The 18,006-nt window shown below is 41.5% G+C and overlaps 1 protein-coding gene across 3 annotated transcripts in view; it reads right to left on the reverse strand.

Annotated features, from left to right (window-relative positions):
* Positions 1 to 353: 353 nt before the first annotated feature.
* The window catches only part of LOC125896398 (chymotrypsin-like elastase family member 3B), a 71,391-nt gene continuing 53,738 nt past the window's right edge, over positions 354 to 18,006 (reverse strand). For 2 of the 3 annotated variants that reach the window (XM_049588942.1, XM_049588943.1), the window contains 8 exons: positions 3,805 to 4,056; positions 3,596 to 3,684; positions 3,396 to 3,493; positions 3,115 to 3,243; positions 2,698 to 2,834; positions 828 to 970; positions 574 to 726; positions 354 to 464 (listed from right to left, as the gene is read on the reverse strand). In XM_049588942.1, the coding sequence (XP_049444899.1) occupies positions 447 to 464; positions 574 to 726; positions 828 to 970; positions 2,698 to 2,834; positions 3,115 to 3,243; positions 3,396 to 3,493; positions 3,596 to 3,684; positions 3,805 to 3,847 (810 nt within the window). In that variant the 5' untranslated portion in view covers positions 3,848 to 4,056 and the 3' untranslated portion in view covers positions 354 to 446. The remainder of the gene's footprint in view (positions 465 to 573; positions 727 to 827; positions 971 to 2,697; positions 2,835 to 3,114; positions 3,244 to 3,395; positions 3,494 to 3,595; positions 3,685 to 3,804; positions 4,057 to 18,006) is intronic. The other variant, XM_049588944.1, reaches the window with a different exon arrangement.

An 18,006-nucleotide genomic window follows, 5' to 3' on the forward strand; every position in this document is an offset into this window, starting at 1 on the left:
ATTCATAAGTCCTCCACACACGCTGATGGGCAGCCATTCCTCACTCTTCTTATCACACAGCAGTGAGGGGGGGATGAAATATGAAGTGGAACGGTGCATTTTTACAGAGATGGGGAATTTTTCTGCACTTTTCTCGTGAAAAATGCAGATTTTTGTTTGATTCTTGCTGCTGCTGAAATAAACAGTTGTGGTTTGTTTGTGATGCAAATTAAGCACAACAATTTGGTGACTGATTAAAACGCAGGTCCAATAATTTACAACCAGAGGCACGCTGATAAGAGACACAAACTTTTATTGTACTGAATGAAAAGTATTTATCTTTTTATATTCTTTTCAGCACTAACAGACATTTTGTTCTATCTGACGCTCATGTGAAACTAAAAATTAATAGAGAAAATATTTGGATTTGAGACCTCATTATTGATAAACTGGTGTCCAGTTGTTCCTCAGTATTGCAGCATGACCTGAGGAGAGAACATCACTTATTGATACATGACATTTTCATGTTAGTGACACTTGAGTGCCGTACATGTCTGTATCTCTACAGCAAGACAACAAGTCTGATTAACTTACGTCACTGAGCCAATCTGTGAAGGCGGAGGTGCGAGTGAAGACGGTTGGCTTCTTCACTTCATTGCAGACACGAGAGGAAACAAAGCTGGTGACACCCTGGACGTACCAGCGACCATCCTGGCCCAAACAGTTGAGAGGACCGCCAGAGTCTCCCTGAGAGAGAAACAGGAGCACAGTGTAAAGGATCTGTCCTTGTTCACAGCAGGTAGTTCAGCTCTGATGGGTACAAGTTGCCTTTTTTTTGCCTCACGCACATTGCATCCAGACACGACGTCTCCTCCTGCACAGACCATGGTGCTCTTGACGTTGATGCCCCACCAGTCGCTGCGGCTGCACACGCTGTGCTCCACCACGGGCAGCAAGGCCTGCTGCAGCTTATCAGGCATGGGGCCGTGTGCTGAGACACAGAGAGGACAAACAGAGCTGCTCAGACAGCAACGCATCAATAAATATACAAGGCAGAGAGCAGTGTTGGGCAACTAACTTCAGAAGTGTAATTACTCATAACACACTGTTCATTTAAAAGGTAATTACATTACTTTATGAATAACTCCGCAGCAAAACTAATTAGTTGCATTACTGTCATGACTCAGCATGGCAACTTCATGGGCGCCTTTAAACAACTCAAAGAACTCCACACATCAGGTAAAAACAAAAGACGACACATTGTGATTTAAACTAGCAGCTCTACAGTTCAGAGGGACTTATCATCCATCAATAGCTATCTTAACTTTGCCTCGGTGACTGCACACAGCTCTTCACAAGTTCCACCTCGGGCTGTGCAATATGAAGATATTATATCGTTATCGAGACACAAGATTATATATCGTTATGATATGGCATAAATGTTGTTTTTCCCCTTGTTTTAAAGGCTGCATTAAAGTAAAGTGATTTCAATTTATCAGCTTACCAGACTTTACTCTTAACCCACATAGTCGTCAAATCCACATTATTGATGATTATTGGTCAAAATCTCATTGTCTTAATATTTTTTGAATAAACAAAACAAAAGTCATCTGTTTAACTTTTTTGCATCAGTGAGGATAATTGGTCTGAAATATTGTTACCGATCGATAGTATCGATTCTGTCTTTCAAGCTAAGCATTAATTCAAGTGCTTCTGATGAAATTTAAATATATCATATATATTGTGTGTCGAGATATAGCTTAAAAATATTGTGATGTAATTTTCAGGACATATTGCCCAGCCCTAGTCCTGACTTCAGCTCACACACATAAAGACAGCTGACTCCTCAATGTTCATGTTAACATTAGCTAACATTAGCGAGCTAAAACACACAGGTGAAGTAAACAACTGGACCAGGCCCAGTTTTTGCTGCTTTAGCATTCATTCAAGCCACTGAGGTAATCGTTTCTTAATCAGAAGGTAGTTTAAAGACACTGTTGCTCCCTAAAGATTTCCACATCCACCTGGATGTTAAAGAAACCTTAAAGAGACCTGTGCCTCTGTTTCCGACTCAAAACAAGAATGGCAGCTTGCTGGCTACCTGGATAGGAAAGAAAGTCGCAACTTCGGAAATTAACGAAAACATTTTGTTAGTCAGCCGACAGAATATCTTTTCACCCAAATGGTTCGAAGTGTATTTGAGAATTCTGAAAATCCCTTCAAGTCACTTTTATTTATACAGCACTAATTCACAACAAAAGTTATTGCGGGACACTTTCCATAAAGAACAGGTCATGACCACGCTCTTTAATTTACAGAGACCCAACATTCTCCCAGTCAGCAGTGGTAGAAAGTAATTACCGGTAAGTACGTTAACTCAAGAAAAAACCTGAGGTACTTGTACTTGTCCACTTTATGCGACTTTATGCTTCTACTCTGCCACATCTCAGAGGCACTCAATCGCCCTACATATGGAGACAGACCACAGCTGTCGTTATAAGCTACATTCTGGGAGCATGTCACTGCCAAACAAGGACAGACAGTGCGAACTGTACAATTGCTAATGTCAACCACTGCTCACATTTTAATGTTTAACATGAGTTCTAGGCAACATTTTCACCATCTGAGCCTTAAGTGCCCATTAATGTTCTATGCAAATGAAACTCTGCTGTGATGGGTGCAAAGTCAGGATGACAGGTGAGGACACAGTGACATTACTGTAAAGGTTGCCCCAGCCGGAGATATAACACGGGGTCCCATGGGCGAGGATCTCTCCAGCCTCAGGAAGACAAGCCACGCCGACGCTGTCATTCATTATGGGGCTCTTATCCAGTTTCAGCAGGGCGAGATCGTTTCTGTGGGAAAATCATTATCAGAGTCAGATTCCACCTGGCGGATGAGGAGAGCAGACTTTATGAGCCTGCTAAGATCATTCATTCAGACTGTGTTTACGGTCTATTGTGATTTTTTAAAATATTCCTTCAGCACAGATTACCAAACTTTTTGGCATTTACTTTACATTGTCGGGTCTTTGGTTCGAGATAATCAAACAGTATTATTTATGCTTATTGAGGATTCCACTGATACAAAAACATGGAAATTTTGCAGTCAAATTTTAAGTCAAAATGAACTCACCCATCAGCCACAAAGTCAATGTCCCACTTGGGGTGGACGACGATGCGCAGAACATCTCTGATCTGCTCTGTGCCCTCCTGCTGGCTCATGTCGTGCTCTCCCAAGACCACACGGTACACATCTCCTGGCCTGCAAGACATTTACCTCTTATTTCCCTCTCTAGAATGCATTTGTGTCCTTTTGCACATCGGCAGTGTTTCTGTGTGCTCGCTTCAATAAACCCTTGACCTCCTGCTCTCATTTGAATCACATAGCAGCTATCTTGTCTCATTGTTAGTCACCAGATGCAGTGTCCGGCAGTCAGCACCCAGCGAGGTCCAATCAGAGTCCCTCCACAAGTGTGATGGTAGCGGCTGCCGTGCTTCACCTGCAGGGAGATCTGAGAGGAAAACATAAATAATTAGAACTTAATTCTAAATAACAGAACACTCATCACATCGGCACTTTTGCATGTGAATTTAAAACATCTGTGTTACAGTACCTGCCAAGGCCAGCTATGGGGGCGAGCATCCTCTCCATTCACCACCCTGTTGGTGTCAGGCTTGACAGCAGGCGTACCACATCCAAAAACTACAAACACATAATACTAGATTCTGTAACTGAAATAAATTTAGTCCTTTATTTACGTATTTTATAACAACTGGGCCATTTCTCCGTTCAGTTTGACTCCTCCAGCTCAGCCATACTCACCATATGCCACCTGAAGCAGCAGGAGAGCCAGCGCTCGCATCATGATGTCAGTCTGTAGATACACACACACACACACACATAGACACACACACACAGCTCTCTTATACCACCTCCGTCTGTCTGTCAGCCCAGGCACAGATTACATTAGACCTGTTGAACTTTGTTATCAGCATCCACTGCCGACTGTGGCTGGGAAAAACTTATTGTACCACAGATGCATCAGCTGGTCTGCCGGGACACTGATCTGACCACCTGCAGAAAAAAAGGAGATAACCAGCTGTACATGTGTTTACATACATGTGATGTGTCTGCACAGATAACTTCCCAGTACACCATCTTCCAACAGAGTCACAGATGTATTACTGGATGGACCAACTGGGCACAGGCGTCATCTACAGGCAGTGGCCTTCAACTACAAAATGTCACTCATACTAACACATAACGACCACGACAAGACTCAAAAAGACACAAAGAGACCACAGAGAGATGCAAAGTAACTGAAGAGACAAAACAAAGAAACAAATAAGACATAAAACTTGGAAGAAAAACATCTGAGTTTAATCTCTCATCTGTCTTCATTGAAGAAAACTCCAGTGTTGTTGTGAAGTCTCAAATCAGTCGGATCAACTGCGGTGTCAAATCAATAACTGATATCAAATAAGGATGTAAAAGATTTCAGTGAAGCTTGCTCTCGCGTGTCCTCGCTTATCTCTCCTCAGACCACATTGACCCTTCACTAAACCCCGCCCCATTGCGATAGTTCTTCAAGCTGTCAGAGTAAACATGGAGCCCACACTGTAACTAACTGCACTCCCTGAAGAAATATTATCATATTTTGGGGAAATGAACCAGTGATTCCAGAGAGAAGCAGACAGAGGGGTCTACAGTCTGTGTTTGAAGGATATATCCAGGATGTCAAACTGACTCAGCAGCAACAACAGGTTAAAAAGACAAAGATAGTTAGAAGCTAAAGCCGAACTATAGGCTACAGATCACAGTGTAAACGTGAACCACCACATCACTGCTGATCGCCACACAAGACAATGAATATAAAGGGAAACTTTGCTGATATTAAACCAGCTGTGTGGCATCACAGTGTGTGCAGATGAACCGTGTCTGGCTTGACCCCCGTGCTGCTGCCAGGACCTGGACCTCTGCTGTCAGACGGGCAGGGATCTCCAGGGGAAATCTAACAACGTTCATCTGCACACACAGCTGGTTCAATATCAGCAAAATTTCCCTGCTTCCCTTCACTGGTTCCTGTACAGCAGGGTCGGTCTTTGTTTCACTGTTATGACCATTAAAAAGCAAAAGCAGCATGTGTATACATTCAGTTACCTTCAGTAGCTAGCTAGCTAACCCTACACTTTTCAGGGTTTGATTTTGGTTTTGGAACAGGGAAGAAACGTGTATCTTTTTCCAACCTCTCCAGGTAACGAGTATCATTAATACACGACGTGCCCCAGGCACAACATTTAGCTCCAAATCCTCAAAACCAGCCTGAAAATGAAGCAAATCTGAAATGATGGAGCACAGCTGTGTTGTTGTCGGACGCTGGTCTGAGCCGGCCTGATGCTACGTTATGATTGGTCAGTCTGCATCCAGGGCTGGGACTCAGCGAAGGGTCAATTGGGACGTCTTTCAAGATGGCGGGTCGCAACTGATTTCCAGGTCAAGTGATCAAGGATAGAGGATAGAGGAGTCTAGGAGGGATACTGGGATGAACCACTTCTGCGTTTGGATCTGCACTGGTTTGTACGTTTGTTTGATGGATGAGGGTGAGGAAGAGAAAAGCAGATGGGAACAAAGTGAAGGGGAAACACAAGGAAACTCTAGGGAAAACACAAATATGACAATATAATGCCACAGTTGTATGTTTAGATATATGATGTCACTACTTTTTGTCACACAGTAACAGGAATGGAGGCAGCATCAGGTAGTTAGCATTAGTGAAGCAAAGAACAGGTCTTTATTAATGTAAACTGGAGGGAAGAAGCCCTCACATTACTGCTGATGTTACACAGGACATCCTGGGAAGTTTAGTGCAAACGCAGCAATGACAGCTTATCATTAAAATAACATCATCGAGACTTTACATATAGCTGCGTGAAAACCTGCAGTTAAACATAAAAACACCTCCAGCTCCAACACTCAGGACAAACTGTTCTTATGGTAAAACTGTGGACTTTGTGAAACTGAGAGTAGCTGAGGTAGCAACTCGGTGAGTGAAGAAGAAAACCAGGCAGAGAAACTGAGACAGGGGTTTAGTGTCGTCAGCTGTCTCGGCGCTCAGTGTACTGCGAGAAATAAATTTTCTTCCTGCGACCACAGAACCGGAGAGCTTTGGGTTACCTTCAAGAGAAACAGTCCTGTAACAACTTTCTCTCCTTTAATAACATGTTATACACTCACGAAGGGGCCCACGCTGCTGCTGAATCTGGACCCAATTCTTCACACCTCGCTCAGACAGTATCCTTTCCTCCTGAGGGAAACTAATATCACTCTCCGGAGGAGACGGCGTGCATCTATAAATTTCCCCCCTTTTAGGAAGCAAATCAAATCAATAGTGCCTCAACAGCTAAGAGGCTTCGCTTGTTTTCCCGCCGTTAAGATAATTCCCTACACCAGACGTTGAGGGAAGATTTATGAAGCAGACATGTACCGTGTGTTTGCATAATGCAGCAGTGACAGAACTGTGAATAATTTGGATTAGGGCTGCAGCTCGCGATGAATGAACCACCGATGCTGTTTACAGGAGGTCAGTCAGGTGGGAATTGTGATTTATTAGGAGTGTGTGTGAGACAATAAATTCAATAAAGTGAAACAGTGTGAAAACAAATCAATGACAATTTTAAATCATTCTGATGTTATAAGAGACGCTGTTGTTTAAAATGTAAATACTGGATTTTACAGCACTGCAACCTTATTATTATTGTTATTAATATGATTTGAACCTTCAATCATAGAGATGTTAAAAGTGATTACAGAGACACATTCATACAGTAACATTAAATATCATAACTAAATAATCAAATTAATATGACAGATACATACTGAGTGTTTTACATCTTATACATGATTTATATTTGCATTTTCACAAGACTGAAGCCATGCTCACAGCTTCGTGAGGCTGCAAGTAGGAATCAGTGACTGTATATAAAGACAACAAATTCTCATCCCGACTCATCAAACACCGACGCTTGGACAGTGGTACACGTCAAAATATATTGACCTTCACACAGGAAACAAAGAGAGGACTCCTCAAGGAAAGTCCAGAGTTGCCCTATTTGGAATTTCTCGCTCTGAATTCTACTGTAGTCACCTGCAGCATCAGAAACAGCTGTGTGCTCTGTGCACCTCTGTGCGTCGGTGTCTGCCGACAAGCATCGGTATTTAACGAGTTGGGAGTGAGAACTGGCTGTCAAAGATGGACAACACACTTCCATGTCCTTCTGCTAAGTGTATTGCTGCCACACCGGGAAAAAAATAATGGATCAGTATTACGTTATAACGTGAAAAGTTTATTCATGTTTTCACATGAAACTTTAATGTTATAACTTGAAAATATACTGTTATAACGTGAAAAACTTGTTAGAACAATAAGCTTTTTATGTTATAATGTAATACTGATCCATTATTTTTTTCCTGATGTGGCAGCAATATGCTGTATTTGGCTGTACAAAAACAAGGCCAAAATATCCCGGATACGGCCGCCGCCATATTACGCCAGTGATGTCATTTTGAGTCTGTGCAGTACTGATCTCTGCGATACTGAGTTCACGCCATCTGACCAATCACATGCAGCATCATTGATTGCAAGCACACTAACTGACCCACACAGCTGTCCATTATGACATCAAACCCCCTTTTTAATAGCATCCGATAAATAATTAAAACCAAACTTATCAGAAAAAACGAACATTAAGATGTTCATCAGCGTAAAATTTATTTGACCTGTACTTTGATTTTTTAGCTTGGTCCATGTCCCACCTGCTAACACAGAGGGGGCGGGTTTATTAGCTATACTGCAGCCAGCCACCAGGGGGCAATCAAGATGTTCTGGCTTCACTTTTGGGGAGCTGTTCACAGGGCTTCATGTTCTCAGCAATGTCTTTTTTTAAATTTTATTTTTTAGGTCAAATGTTCAATATTAAGTTCAGCACATTTGCCTGGGTCAACATGTTAGAATCACTAAACAACAGCATAGCCTACTGATGTTACGCCAATAACACACCAAGCAGCGTTGAAGCGCAGCCTTTAGTGAGCTGCCATAAAATGTCTATGGAAGGCCTCGGTGGTCACTCTAAGTGCAGCCAAATTAAGTTGGAGGCAGTTTAACTTTTAGTGGCAAATCGCGGCCAGAATATACCCCCAGAGTCCTGTGACTCCTGACACACGCTGATCTATGTTACAAAGAGTTTCTTCCTGCCTGAGATACATGAACACGCCTCCTGGCTACAGACAGATGTAATTATTTTGGCCAGCTGCAGTTCGTCACTGCTTGGTGTCTTCGGCTCCTTGAAACCTCGGCCCTCAAAACTGTGGGCGAGACAGTTTTCTTGACTTTAGACATATCCACAGTCGCTGAATAGGTTTGTACCATTCCGACAGCATTTAAAACAACCACATCCCTTTGTACCTTGCAATTTGATCTCCAAACATAATCCCCAACAATCTCTGACAACATAAGTCATATCAAGAGACATCGTACCCTGAGAGCATAGGGATGCCCACTGTGTTTCCATGTTTGTGTGTTGCTAATGCTAAAAGTACTGATAAAAAATTGATGCATGCACTGTGATTAGTTTTGCAGGTATTTGGTCATAAACCAAAGTTACAATCCATCTGTACTATCGTTTATTTGTTGAGACATTTAAGACCGATCAGCATCATCATCGGCAAAGCCACAGCAGTATAACATGGATAAAAACAAGTCCAGTCAATGTCTACTTTATCAAAAATGTCCCGAGGAAATGGTTTCTGTATCATATTACAGTACATAACGTTTTATAGCATAATATATTTAGATTTTATGATAAAATGGCTGGACAAAATACAGTTTGGTGTTAAGTTATATGAGCTGTTCCTAAACTGCCTTTATGTATAACCCTTTTATTGTTTTTTCTTTTCTCTGTAAAAATGTTTCCATCAAGACATCGTTCTGCTGAACTCCGTAAATCGATATTTCCAAAGAGTAATGCAGTTAGCCACAGAAGCAGGCCTGCTCTTTATTCAGTGGTAGCTCAAGACAGAGATAAATTATCTGAGACCAGCCAGCGCTGTTTAAGGCCAAGTATATATCTCCCAAGGTTTTCAGATATGTCAAAAATCTGACTAGTGCAGCCTGGAGACGAAGGAAATGCTGCCAATTAGACCTTTGAAACATAAATCACACTTTACTGCTCTGTCACATCAAGTGGCCAATCTTCAGTTTCCAGTCACCGAGGAGAAGAATATCAGTCGTTAATAGACGGCATAAAATAGGCTGAATAAATGCATAGCACATGAGAGGAAAAATGTGATGCGTGAACATGATTATTTGGTTGAAAGCACACACTGTACAGTAAATCACCCAGTCATTCATAACATTTTCCGATAGGGCAGAAAATCAAAGGAAAGGTTTGACATTTTAGGAAATATGCTTGTTCGCTTCCTACCAAGAGTTGAGGTGAGAAGATTGATACCACTCTCATAAGAGTGGTTTCCCAAAAGCTCAAACTATTCCTTTAAAGGAGCTCTGTGCAACATAGGGGTAGATTTCAGGTGGGATGCAGGGGACGATATTTAATATTAATATTAAGAACATGTGCATTTGTTCCCTCCAATAAAAACATGAAAGTAGCGGAGGACTTTTGTTTTGACAAAATAAAAGACATTAACACCATAAATTTATACAGAAAACTTCCCTCCACCTAACCAGTGCCTACATATCCCTCCTGACCCACCGGGATGACGTAATTTATGTCTTTTGGAGTTTTGCTAGCTATAAGCTACAGGCTGTACTTCTGCATTTTGTGTATTGCCCACCACCTGTGCCACCACAGACATAAAGAGTACAGAGGCAGATAAAGAGACAGACCCGCCCCCCTCTCTATCAAACTCAGAATGGAAATCAGATCAAATGGTAAAACTAGGCAGTGCTGATCAAATACATATCAAGATTGTGTTACTGTATTGCCTATTTCTCGCCTACAATGTCTTTAGAAACATATTTTAGTGCAGTGTACCTGTAACAGCGAGAGTTTGTGAACAGGAAGTGCACACCGTACTGTTTCCTGCACAATGAAAACGGAGGCCGAAGAAACACTGAGATCAAATATAAACCAAGATTCTATTCTGCTACTCAAATGTTTTAGCTTACTGTTTAACTTTAATAGCAGATCATTTCTTGTCTGGCATGGACAAGTCGGCATTATATCACCTATCATTAGGAGCATTTATTGATCTGGGCGGCGCAGTGCATTCTGGTAGTTGTAGGTTTTCTTCTTCTTGAGCAAAAGCGTCCTTTTCATGTCATGTATCACCAGTTTCCAAAGTATTTGTGTCTTTCTACTACACAGACATCCTAGTTTTACAAAAAAGACCATCCTTCCAGCAGTGAAATCTTCTTAAAAAGTTTGAGGGTCAAAATTTTCTGGTGGAGGACCCCCAAACACCTTGTTCAATCGCCTCTCCTCACTGTTAGAGCAAAACCTACACCCTTGCAGAGCACATCTGTGATTCAGAGTCACATCTCTTGGTACGAACAGTGCTAACAACAGTGCTAGCGTGGCAGGCACTATACTTCTGCAACCCAGCACTCAGCCACCCTGGGTCCACCCCATGCATCAAATACCAACGCTTGGTCATCGGCCCTTGGTGGCAGTCACCAGTACACAGAGGCACCTTTTGCAGCGGTATGATAAGCAGTGGATGGTGGCAGTATCTGACTCTGCAGGCAACTACCTTAATATAAAGAGTGAGATCGTCTGCGTAGGGTCGGTAGGAGGTGAAGTAGATTGGTCAAACAAATGTTTCACCTGTGAGCCCGCTGTTTGTTTACCATGTGAAACCAAAAGTCAACAGGAGTTATTTATGAACGTAGTGTGCTAGTGTGCGTAGTATGCAATGCTAGTGACCTCTGTCATATTACTTTACATTTGCAATTTACAATTGAAAGAGTGTTGCCTAATCCGAGAGGGGGGAACATCATTAAGCAGCTCCTGAGAAGGGAAGCGTTTTGGATTAATGAACTGTCTACTGTTGAACCTTTTGGAATGAAGGATTCACAGGATTTGAGTTGTTTTCTTTAACCTGTTTTTGTTTCTTTTTTGCCCCATAGGATACATAAAAGAAAACTTAGGAAAGCTGTACTGTCCTACGTAGAGAAAGTCGAGCCTGCACTATCTGCGGAGTAGTGAGTAAAGGATAGACTGGAGGATATATATTATCAATGTATATTATTCATGTCTTGTTATATGGTTCCTCTGCATAAAGGTATTTGTATATAGGTACTGGTGGTCTCAAGCTAGGATAGAGTAATTTGTAGTAATTCTACCTCTTATCCTCGCTTTGTGTAATATTGATTGTGTAAGTAGACTTTGATATTCATGCATTGAAATTCTTATGTTTTTAACTTATATCATGGTTGATGCATACTTTTTCAACTTCATGATGTATGTAATTGTACTGTTTTTATATTTTTTTTTGAGTCTTGCTTAGACAGAGAAAAAAGAAAAAAAGAAAAAACGAAATTAGTCATGTGACCAGCAAGCATTTAAACACACCTGAGAATGCTTAGGTCAGACCTGATGAGGTGAACCTGATGACGCTAAACGCGATGTTCCCTTCATTATATTTCGATAGTAAAGTCCATGTCAGTGTGCGGAGGATTTTTTTGCATATCTTATGACTCACGTTCCTGCTGCCTACCAGCACCTGACGATCTGTGGCTGTGCAAGGAGATTTCATTGATTCCAGTTTTACTTTACATTATGTTGGTAACGATACTTATTAAGCCAAACCATGTCATTTCTAATCCTAACCACATACTTTTGTTGCCTAACCCTAAAGATATCGACCTACAAGCGAGGTATTTTACCTTTGTTCTAAAGAGACTGTATGTTTCCAACAAGCAGAAACTGTACAATTTCCTGTGAACATGACAGCGTGTTTTGAAAAGAAACAACGCCTGTTATGAGCATAAGCTGACAGCCGTCTCCAAACGTCCAAAACAGATGCAGGAGGGGTACCTAGTACGTCATATTTGATGTGCAGGGCCTCTGACCAAACATTGGGATTTGAAAAGTGCAGTGTAGAGCGGCAGAGATTAGCCAGCCAGTGGGATCCACTCACAGGACTCACATACTAGGGATGTCCCGATCCGATATTCGGATTGGTATTGGCCGCCGATATTAGCAAAAAACAGGCATCGGCATTGGATCGGACTGCATGGAAAAATGCCTATCCAAGAACTCTGATCCAGTTTTTCACGGAGTCCGCTCCAGGTTTTCCGGCCAGCCCAGCGCTCCGCAATTCAAGCAGTCCATTCCAGTGATCCACTCCAGCTCTTACTATCAATCCACCAGGCCAGCATGCAGACGGCAGACACACACGGAGGGAAGGGTAGGCAGAGTAGCGGTCAATTTAGTTAACTGACTATTTGTTTTCTGCTCTGGTTTTTTGAGAGTGATATTTTTATTTGGTTTACACTCTTACTGTTTAAGTAAAGAGCACTGATGGCATTGTTTTGGGCACAATTAGTGAAACTGGAGCCATGGATGGACTATTGCTTGTTTAAACAGTTGTACAATATTGTGTGTCTGTGCACCAGACTGGCACTGACTACTAAAATAACTGAAAAGGAAAGGCTGCATTGTTTGTTAAATGTCAACAGTGTCTTGTGGTGTTAATCTATTTTTTATTTATTAGGGGGCCAAAGCACAAGTGTGTGGAGTCTTGCTGCTATTTTAATTTCAGTGTTAGACATTTTAAAGATTTCTTGTGTTGATTTATTTTCTATTTATTAAGGGGCCAAAGCAAACCAGCTATATTTTTTATTTAATGTTAATGTTCAAGTTTAAAGTTTGTTTATTTAACCCTGTTAACAATAAACAGGTCAGTTTCTCACACCAACTGTTGTGGATCATTCTAACTAACCTGATTAAGTAGGTGTTCTTTGCTTGATCAAACCTTTTCTAACATGACTGACAACAAAATAAGTGAAAATGTATAATACGCGCTTGGATCGGATCGGTATCGGTATCGGCCAAAACTCAAGGCTGTAATATCGGTATTGGATCGGAAGTGACTTCACTCTGACTTCACTCTGTCCTTACTCCTCTATATATCTTTACATTACAAATATTTGCTATGTTAATGTGCTGAATGTTGTATACAGCACCTTTAATATGAGTTATACATTCAGTACACGGTCTCATGATGATTCACTGCAATGCTGGACGATTTGATTCAATCAATTCCATGTCTTTCTTGGCGCCCCTCGGCTATTTTGGTACCATCCGGATCTCTTCCTCCTCCTGTGTTTGCCCAGACGGTTGCTGGTGATGGAGAAGCAGAGCGAAGTCCGCCTTGAGGCTGCAGTCAGACATGATTATGTCTCCTAGTAGCTCTGCAGAAAACGTAGCCTTCGGGTGGTTCTTCTGACATGCAATCCTCTCCTCTAACTGCTGAGATGCTCCGCTCTGTTCCTACTGCTGCTCCTCTTCTCAGCCAGGATAGATGGGCTGGGTTTAATCTAATTATTGCAGCAGATGTTGGTTCTGAGCACTTTTTTAAAAACATTTACTCAGCCGTGAAAAGTTGAGTGAGTAATTTTTTCTTAGCAATGCCCTATTTCACACTTAGCTGCACAGTCTGTCTCCGCTGGACGCTGCTTCACTGGTGGTTAAGTGCTTTGCTGAATGGGATTTTACCAGCAGAGAAGTGTTCTGTTTCAAATTCATTTCCTACGCAACACATGAAGAATCAGAAGAATGTTAAACATCACTGATGCTATCTGTTATATATTGAGACGTCACTTTACATTTGGATGGACTTGGCCACAGTTGTCAGGTTTAGGTCATTCAGGGCTCACCTGGGGATGTTAAGTGATATCTAAGTTTGTTGTTGTAGAGGTTTAAGTCAAGTCTGAAATCAAAGCCAAATTTGTTTTGCCCTTAAGTGTCTTGTTCTGATTGCTGAATAATAGTGAGCTCATTGTCAGAAGGAAGAACGACTACAGAGTCTTTTGTTGTCTGTCACGGACCCTCAAGCCAAGCAAACAAAAGAGTAGAAGAAAAGAAGAGAGCTATTCATAACAAGGCAATTACATCCCATTTTGATAATTGGCATTGATAGATGAAGGAAACCGAAATCCAAATAAACTGCTCTGGGCCGAGCAGCTGGAGCTTCACATAAGAATCTATTTCTCTTTCTTATTCTTGGTGTCTTTAACCATCATCATCTTTTATTTCACACTCTGTCTGATGATCCAACCTTAACACCTTGGACCCCCGCCGGCTGCCTCAGAAACACTGAGTTTTTACTGGTAATCGACTCCATTTGGGCACCTCGGGGCTCCTGTGGCGCTACTTTTCAGTTTGATTCATTGCCATCCCCCTCTTACCTCCACGTCCTCCCCTCTCGCTGCCTACTGCCTAACTAAAACCTTGTTGGTCAAATTAAAAACAGTTTAGCCTGCTGCACTGGCTTGCATCACAAGCCCATAAACACAAAGTAGTTTGGTCATGTAAGACAGAGGCCCTGTGATTATCTCTGCTCCTTTGACTCACAAATCAAACGTGGGTTCAGTTGCAGGCCTTGATATGATAGAAGTATTTTTATTGAGGAGAGTGAAACCGAGAAGCCTGGCATTTTATTGCGGCTCGGTTCAATCACAAAGAAGGAGCATCTCAGCACATGGAGAGCAGATCTGCGTTGCTGTGAGGTTTTGACTCTGTTACAGAGACGGAGAGATAATGAAACACAATTTGACACAACCAAAACTGTGGTGACAGATGGAAATGAGTTCATGTGTGAGATTTAAGAGTAACACTTTGTGGCACTAACCTTTCAGTGGTTTCTAAAAGTGCCACCTGGTTACTGTGAGATTAAATTGAAGTGAACAGATCCATAATTCAGGGTCCACAACATCAAAAGGAAATCGACATAATAAGGTTTAATCACTAACTTTCTGATGGCTAATGACCCTGAAATTGACTGTCGGGTTAGATTAGACAGCTCAGTGCCTAACACTAACCTACCAGAGCTGAAGTGAAATATGCTACTGAATTTTGTTTTCAAAGGGAGGTTGTGGAGAAATTCTTAGATGGCAGCAGAAGGATGGTGACAGAGAAACAGCAGACAGGGAAAACTGAGAGACAGTCCTTCTCTTTAGTCTCCTCTCCCACAGAGGCTGAAGTTTCTTGGCTGTGACTGATGGACAATAACAAGGAAGCCCTCCCCTCTCACTACCCCTCCATAAGTCATAGTTATGTGTTGTCATCGCGGTGCTGTTTTTTTGTTCTCGTAAGGTCTGAAATCCTGCTGTAAGACTTCAAATGAAATAGAAAAACCACATGCACTAACATTTTAGAGTCCTTCATTCTCAACATGCATAGTTAGATTTTTTTTATTTTATAGTTTTATTTTTAGCCTTGCTAGTGGCATAGTTCTAGGATTGGCAATGTCAGACACAAAATTTGTCCAGGCTAAAATATCTAAACAACCACTGAAGGAACTGCCATGGAATTTCGTAAAGACATGAACCTCATGACTCTGTAGATCCTCTGACCTTTCCTGTGGTACCAATATAAGGTTTAATTAATTACGGTAAAATGTCTTCCTCTCTGGATGAAGTGTAATAACTAACAAACAGACATCAGTATGCCTACAGCCGGTTCTCATTCCAAGGATTTCAAATACCACTGCTTTGTTAAGTCCTTCACCGTGTGATATTGACGCTAGGGGCCGTAAACATGGCACGTTTTTTTCCCCAAAGTTTATTGTGTGACGTGTGGCAGGCACGCTCAAATGCCAGAGTGACGCCGTTGTGGTGCACACCCGTTCCCGAGTGCCTTTTTTTCAGGGTATGACGACAGCGCCCTGAGAGTTCATCTTCTGGAACACAGCAGCTCGCACCATATGTCATGTAACAAGGACCAACCAATCACAACCAACAAATATTTTTCCCTTCTTCCGTAAATATCTATCTGTGATAAATATGGAGGAAATGTTAATCATCATTGTTAAGGTTACTTAGCAATCTCAGACGCAAGATGTTGCTGCACTCTTGAAAGCTAGTATAAGACACACGACAAGAGTAGCACCCAGCATCCTTTAGCATCTTTATGAGACACACGAGTAGGGCTGACCCAAAAAATTTGAAGCTTCGAAGCTTTGTTCGATGGCACGGGATTCGATTATGAAAAAAAAAAAAAAAAATCGAAGCTTTGGCGCTTTTTTTTTGTTTTCTTTTTTTTGGGAGTGGCCTTAAACGCGACACTAACCCCCACCAGTCCGATACTGACAACGAGCGTACTCAGAGCTGGCAGACATGTCCAAGATGTGATGTCCAAGATCAGATGTGTGGTTGCACTTTAAAATATGCCCCGACAACCCCCAGAAAGCAGAGTGCCAGATTTGCCAAACAATTGGCATATCACAACTCAACAACAAATTTGGGAAATCTCTTGAAAAACATAAGTAGTAACTAGTAGGCCTAATATGCATTTTCCAGTTCCACCGGTCCGCTCTGAGTCTGGTGTCAGAGACACTTCTGATGCTCTGAGTTCCGCATCTGTTTGGTTGTGCTGCAGTGTGCGCTGAGGGTTTTAATTTAGTGTTCAATTAAAAGTTAAACACTACTTATCACCGACTAATAGTGTTTTTTCTAGTGTTGGAAGAAACTACGTTTTCGCCATAATTATATATATATTTTTTTTCTTTCACACTTGTCTGTCCTATCCATTAAAGGCTAAAAATGCCCCCAAAAATATCTTTAAACAAAAACAAAACAAAACAAAAAAACATAGACGGACTTTCATTCAGGAGACCGCAGTTCATGTCCAACGTGAACCAAAAGTCAATGTAGTTTTAATAAGACATTGCGCAATTTACGGTGCACTGACGTCACTCACATGACATACTTATGTTACACCATGTTATGTAATGAATGTATTCATTTTAACCTAACCACGTAGTTTTGTTGCTAAGTATGGTTTAGGTTTGTGGCCTGTGCGTTGCTATGAGATGCCAAGGGGCATGACAATTACTTTGAATTTGACGACTTGGGTTGAGAACAGGTTGATGCCTAAGTACAGCCTCATGCTGCTAGAATAAGAAATGTATTAATGTGTACATTTGGTTCAGCCCTGTGTATTTGTACTCTTGAACAAATATAGTTGAATCATTTCAAGAGGCAAATTTTCAGGATATTTTTTTTACTTTTCTGAACATGTTAGGTTCATAATGGGGCCATTGACCAACTTGAGCTCACCTCACACTCCCACTGACACCTGCAACACCCTGCAAATTGGCAGGCGGCAGCGGTCTAATATACTGAGCTGTGAAGTGTTCATAAATCTCTTGCAGCCTCACTAATAGCAGCCTGGAGGCCACTGAAGAGACAAGGCCTCTCCTGATACATAGTTTTTTTTTCACTCACAGAAATAATATCCTTGTTTATTGTATATCCTGCATTTTAAAATAAATATATATAGGATTTTTCAACAAAGGCAGAAAAAAGGAAAAAGAGGAGACTGATAAAATACCAGAAATACTGAGAGCAGTCAAATTGATCCAGTCTTTTGGATAATGACAAATGCAGCACAAAAATCTGACATGATATACTGAAGCAATTTAGAAAAGGTCAAACAATTCCACACAGAAATATCCTGTATACACCTATATATTTTCTTGCCTGTAAAATTAAAGCCTGTTGGTAACCACGAAGTGAAAGTGTGTAACTCTAGATGACCTTGCAGTCACATGGCCGGCAGCACCAACGTGTTAATGAAAGTGACACGTACTCAGCTCAACCTGAAACCCGAGTCTTAAACAAATACATACAAATCACTGCCCCGATGTGTCCAACACCGCCTCCACAGTGCCCGGTCTGAAAGACGACATGGGAAAGAGCAGCTCTCCCTCCGTCCTTACAGGTAAATACACCTGTATATTTATAATTTTATGCAAACATTATATAAATATTGTCACAAAGCC

Source organism: Epinephelus fuscoguttatus, linkage group LG10 (genome assembly GCF_011397635.1).
Source record: "Epinephelus fuscoguttatus linkage group LG10, E.fuscoguttatus.final_Chr_v1".
Classification (NCBI taxonomy): Eukaryota; Metazoa; Chordata; class Actinopteri; order Perciformes; family Serranidae; genus Epinephelus; species Epinephelus fuscoguttatus.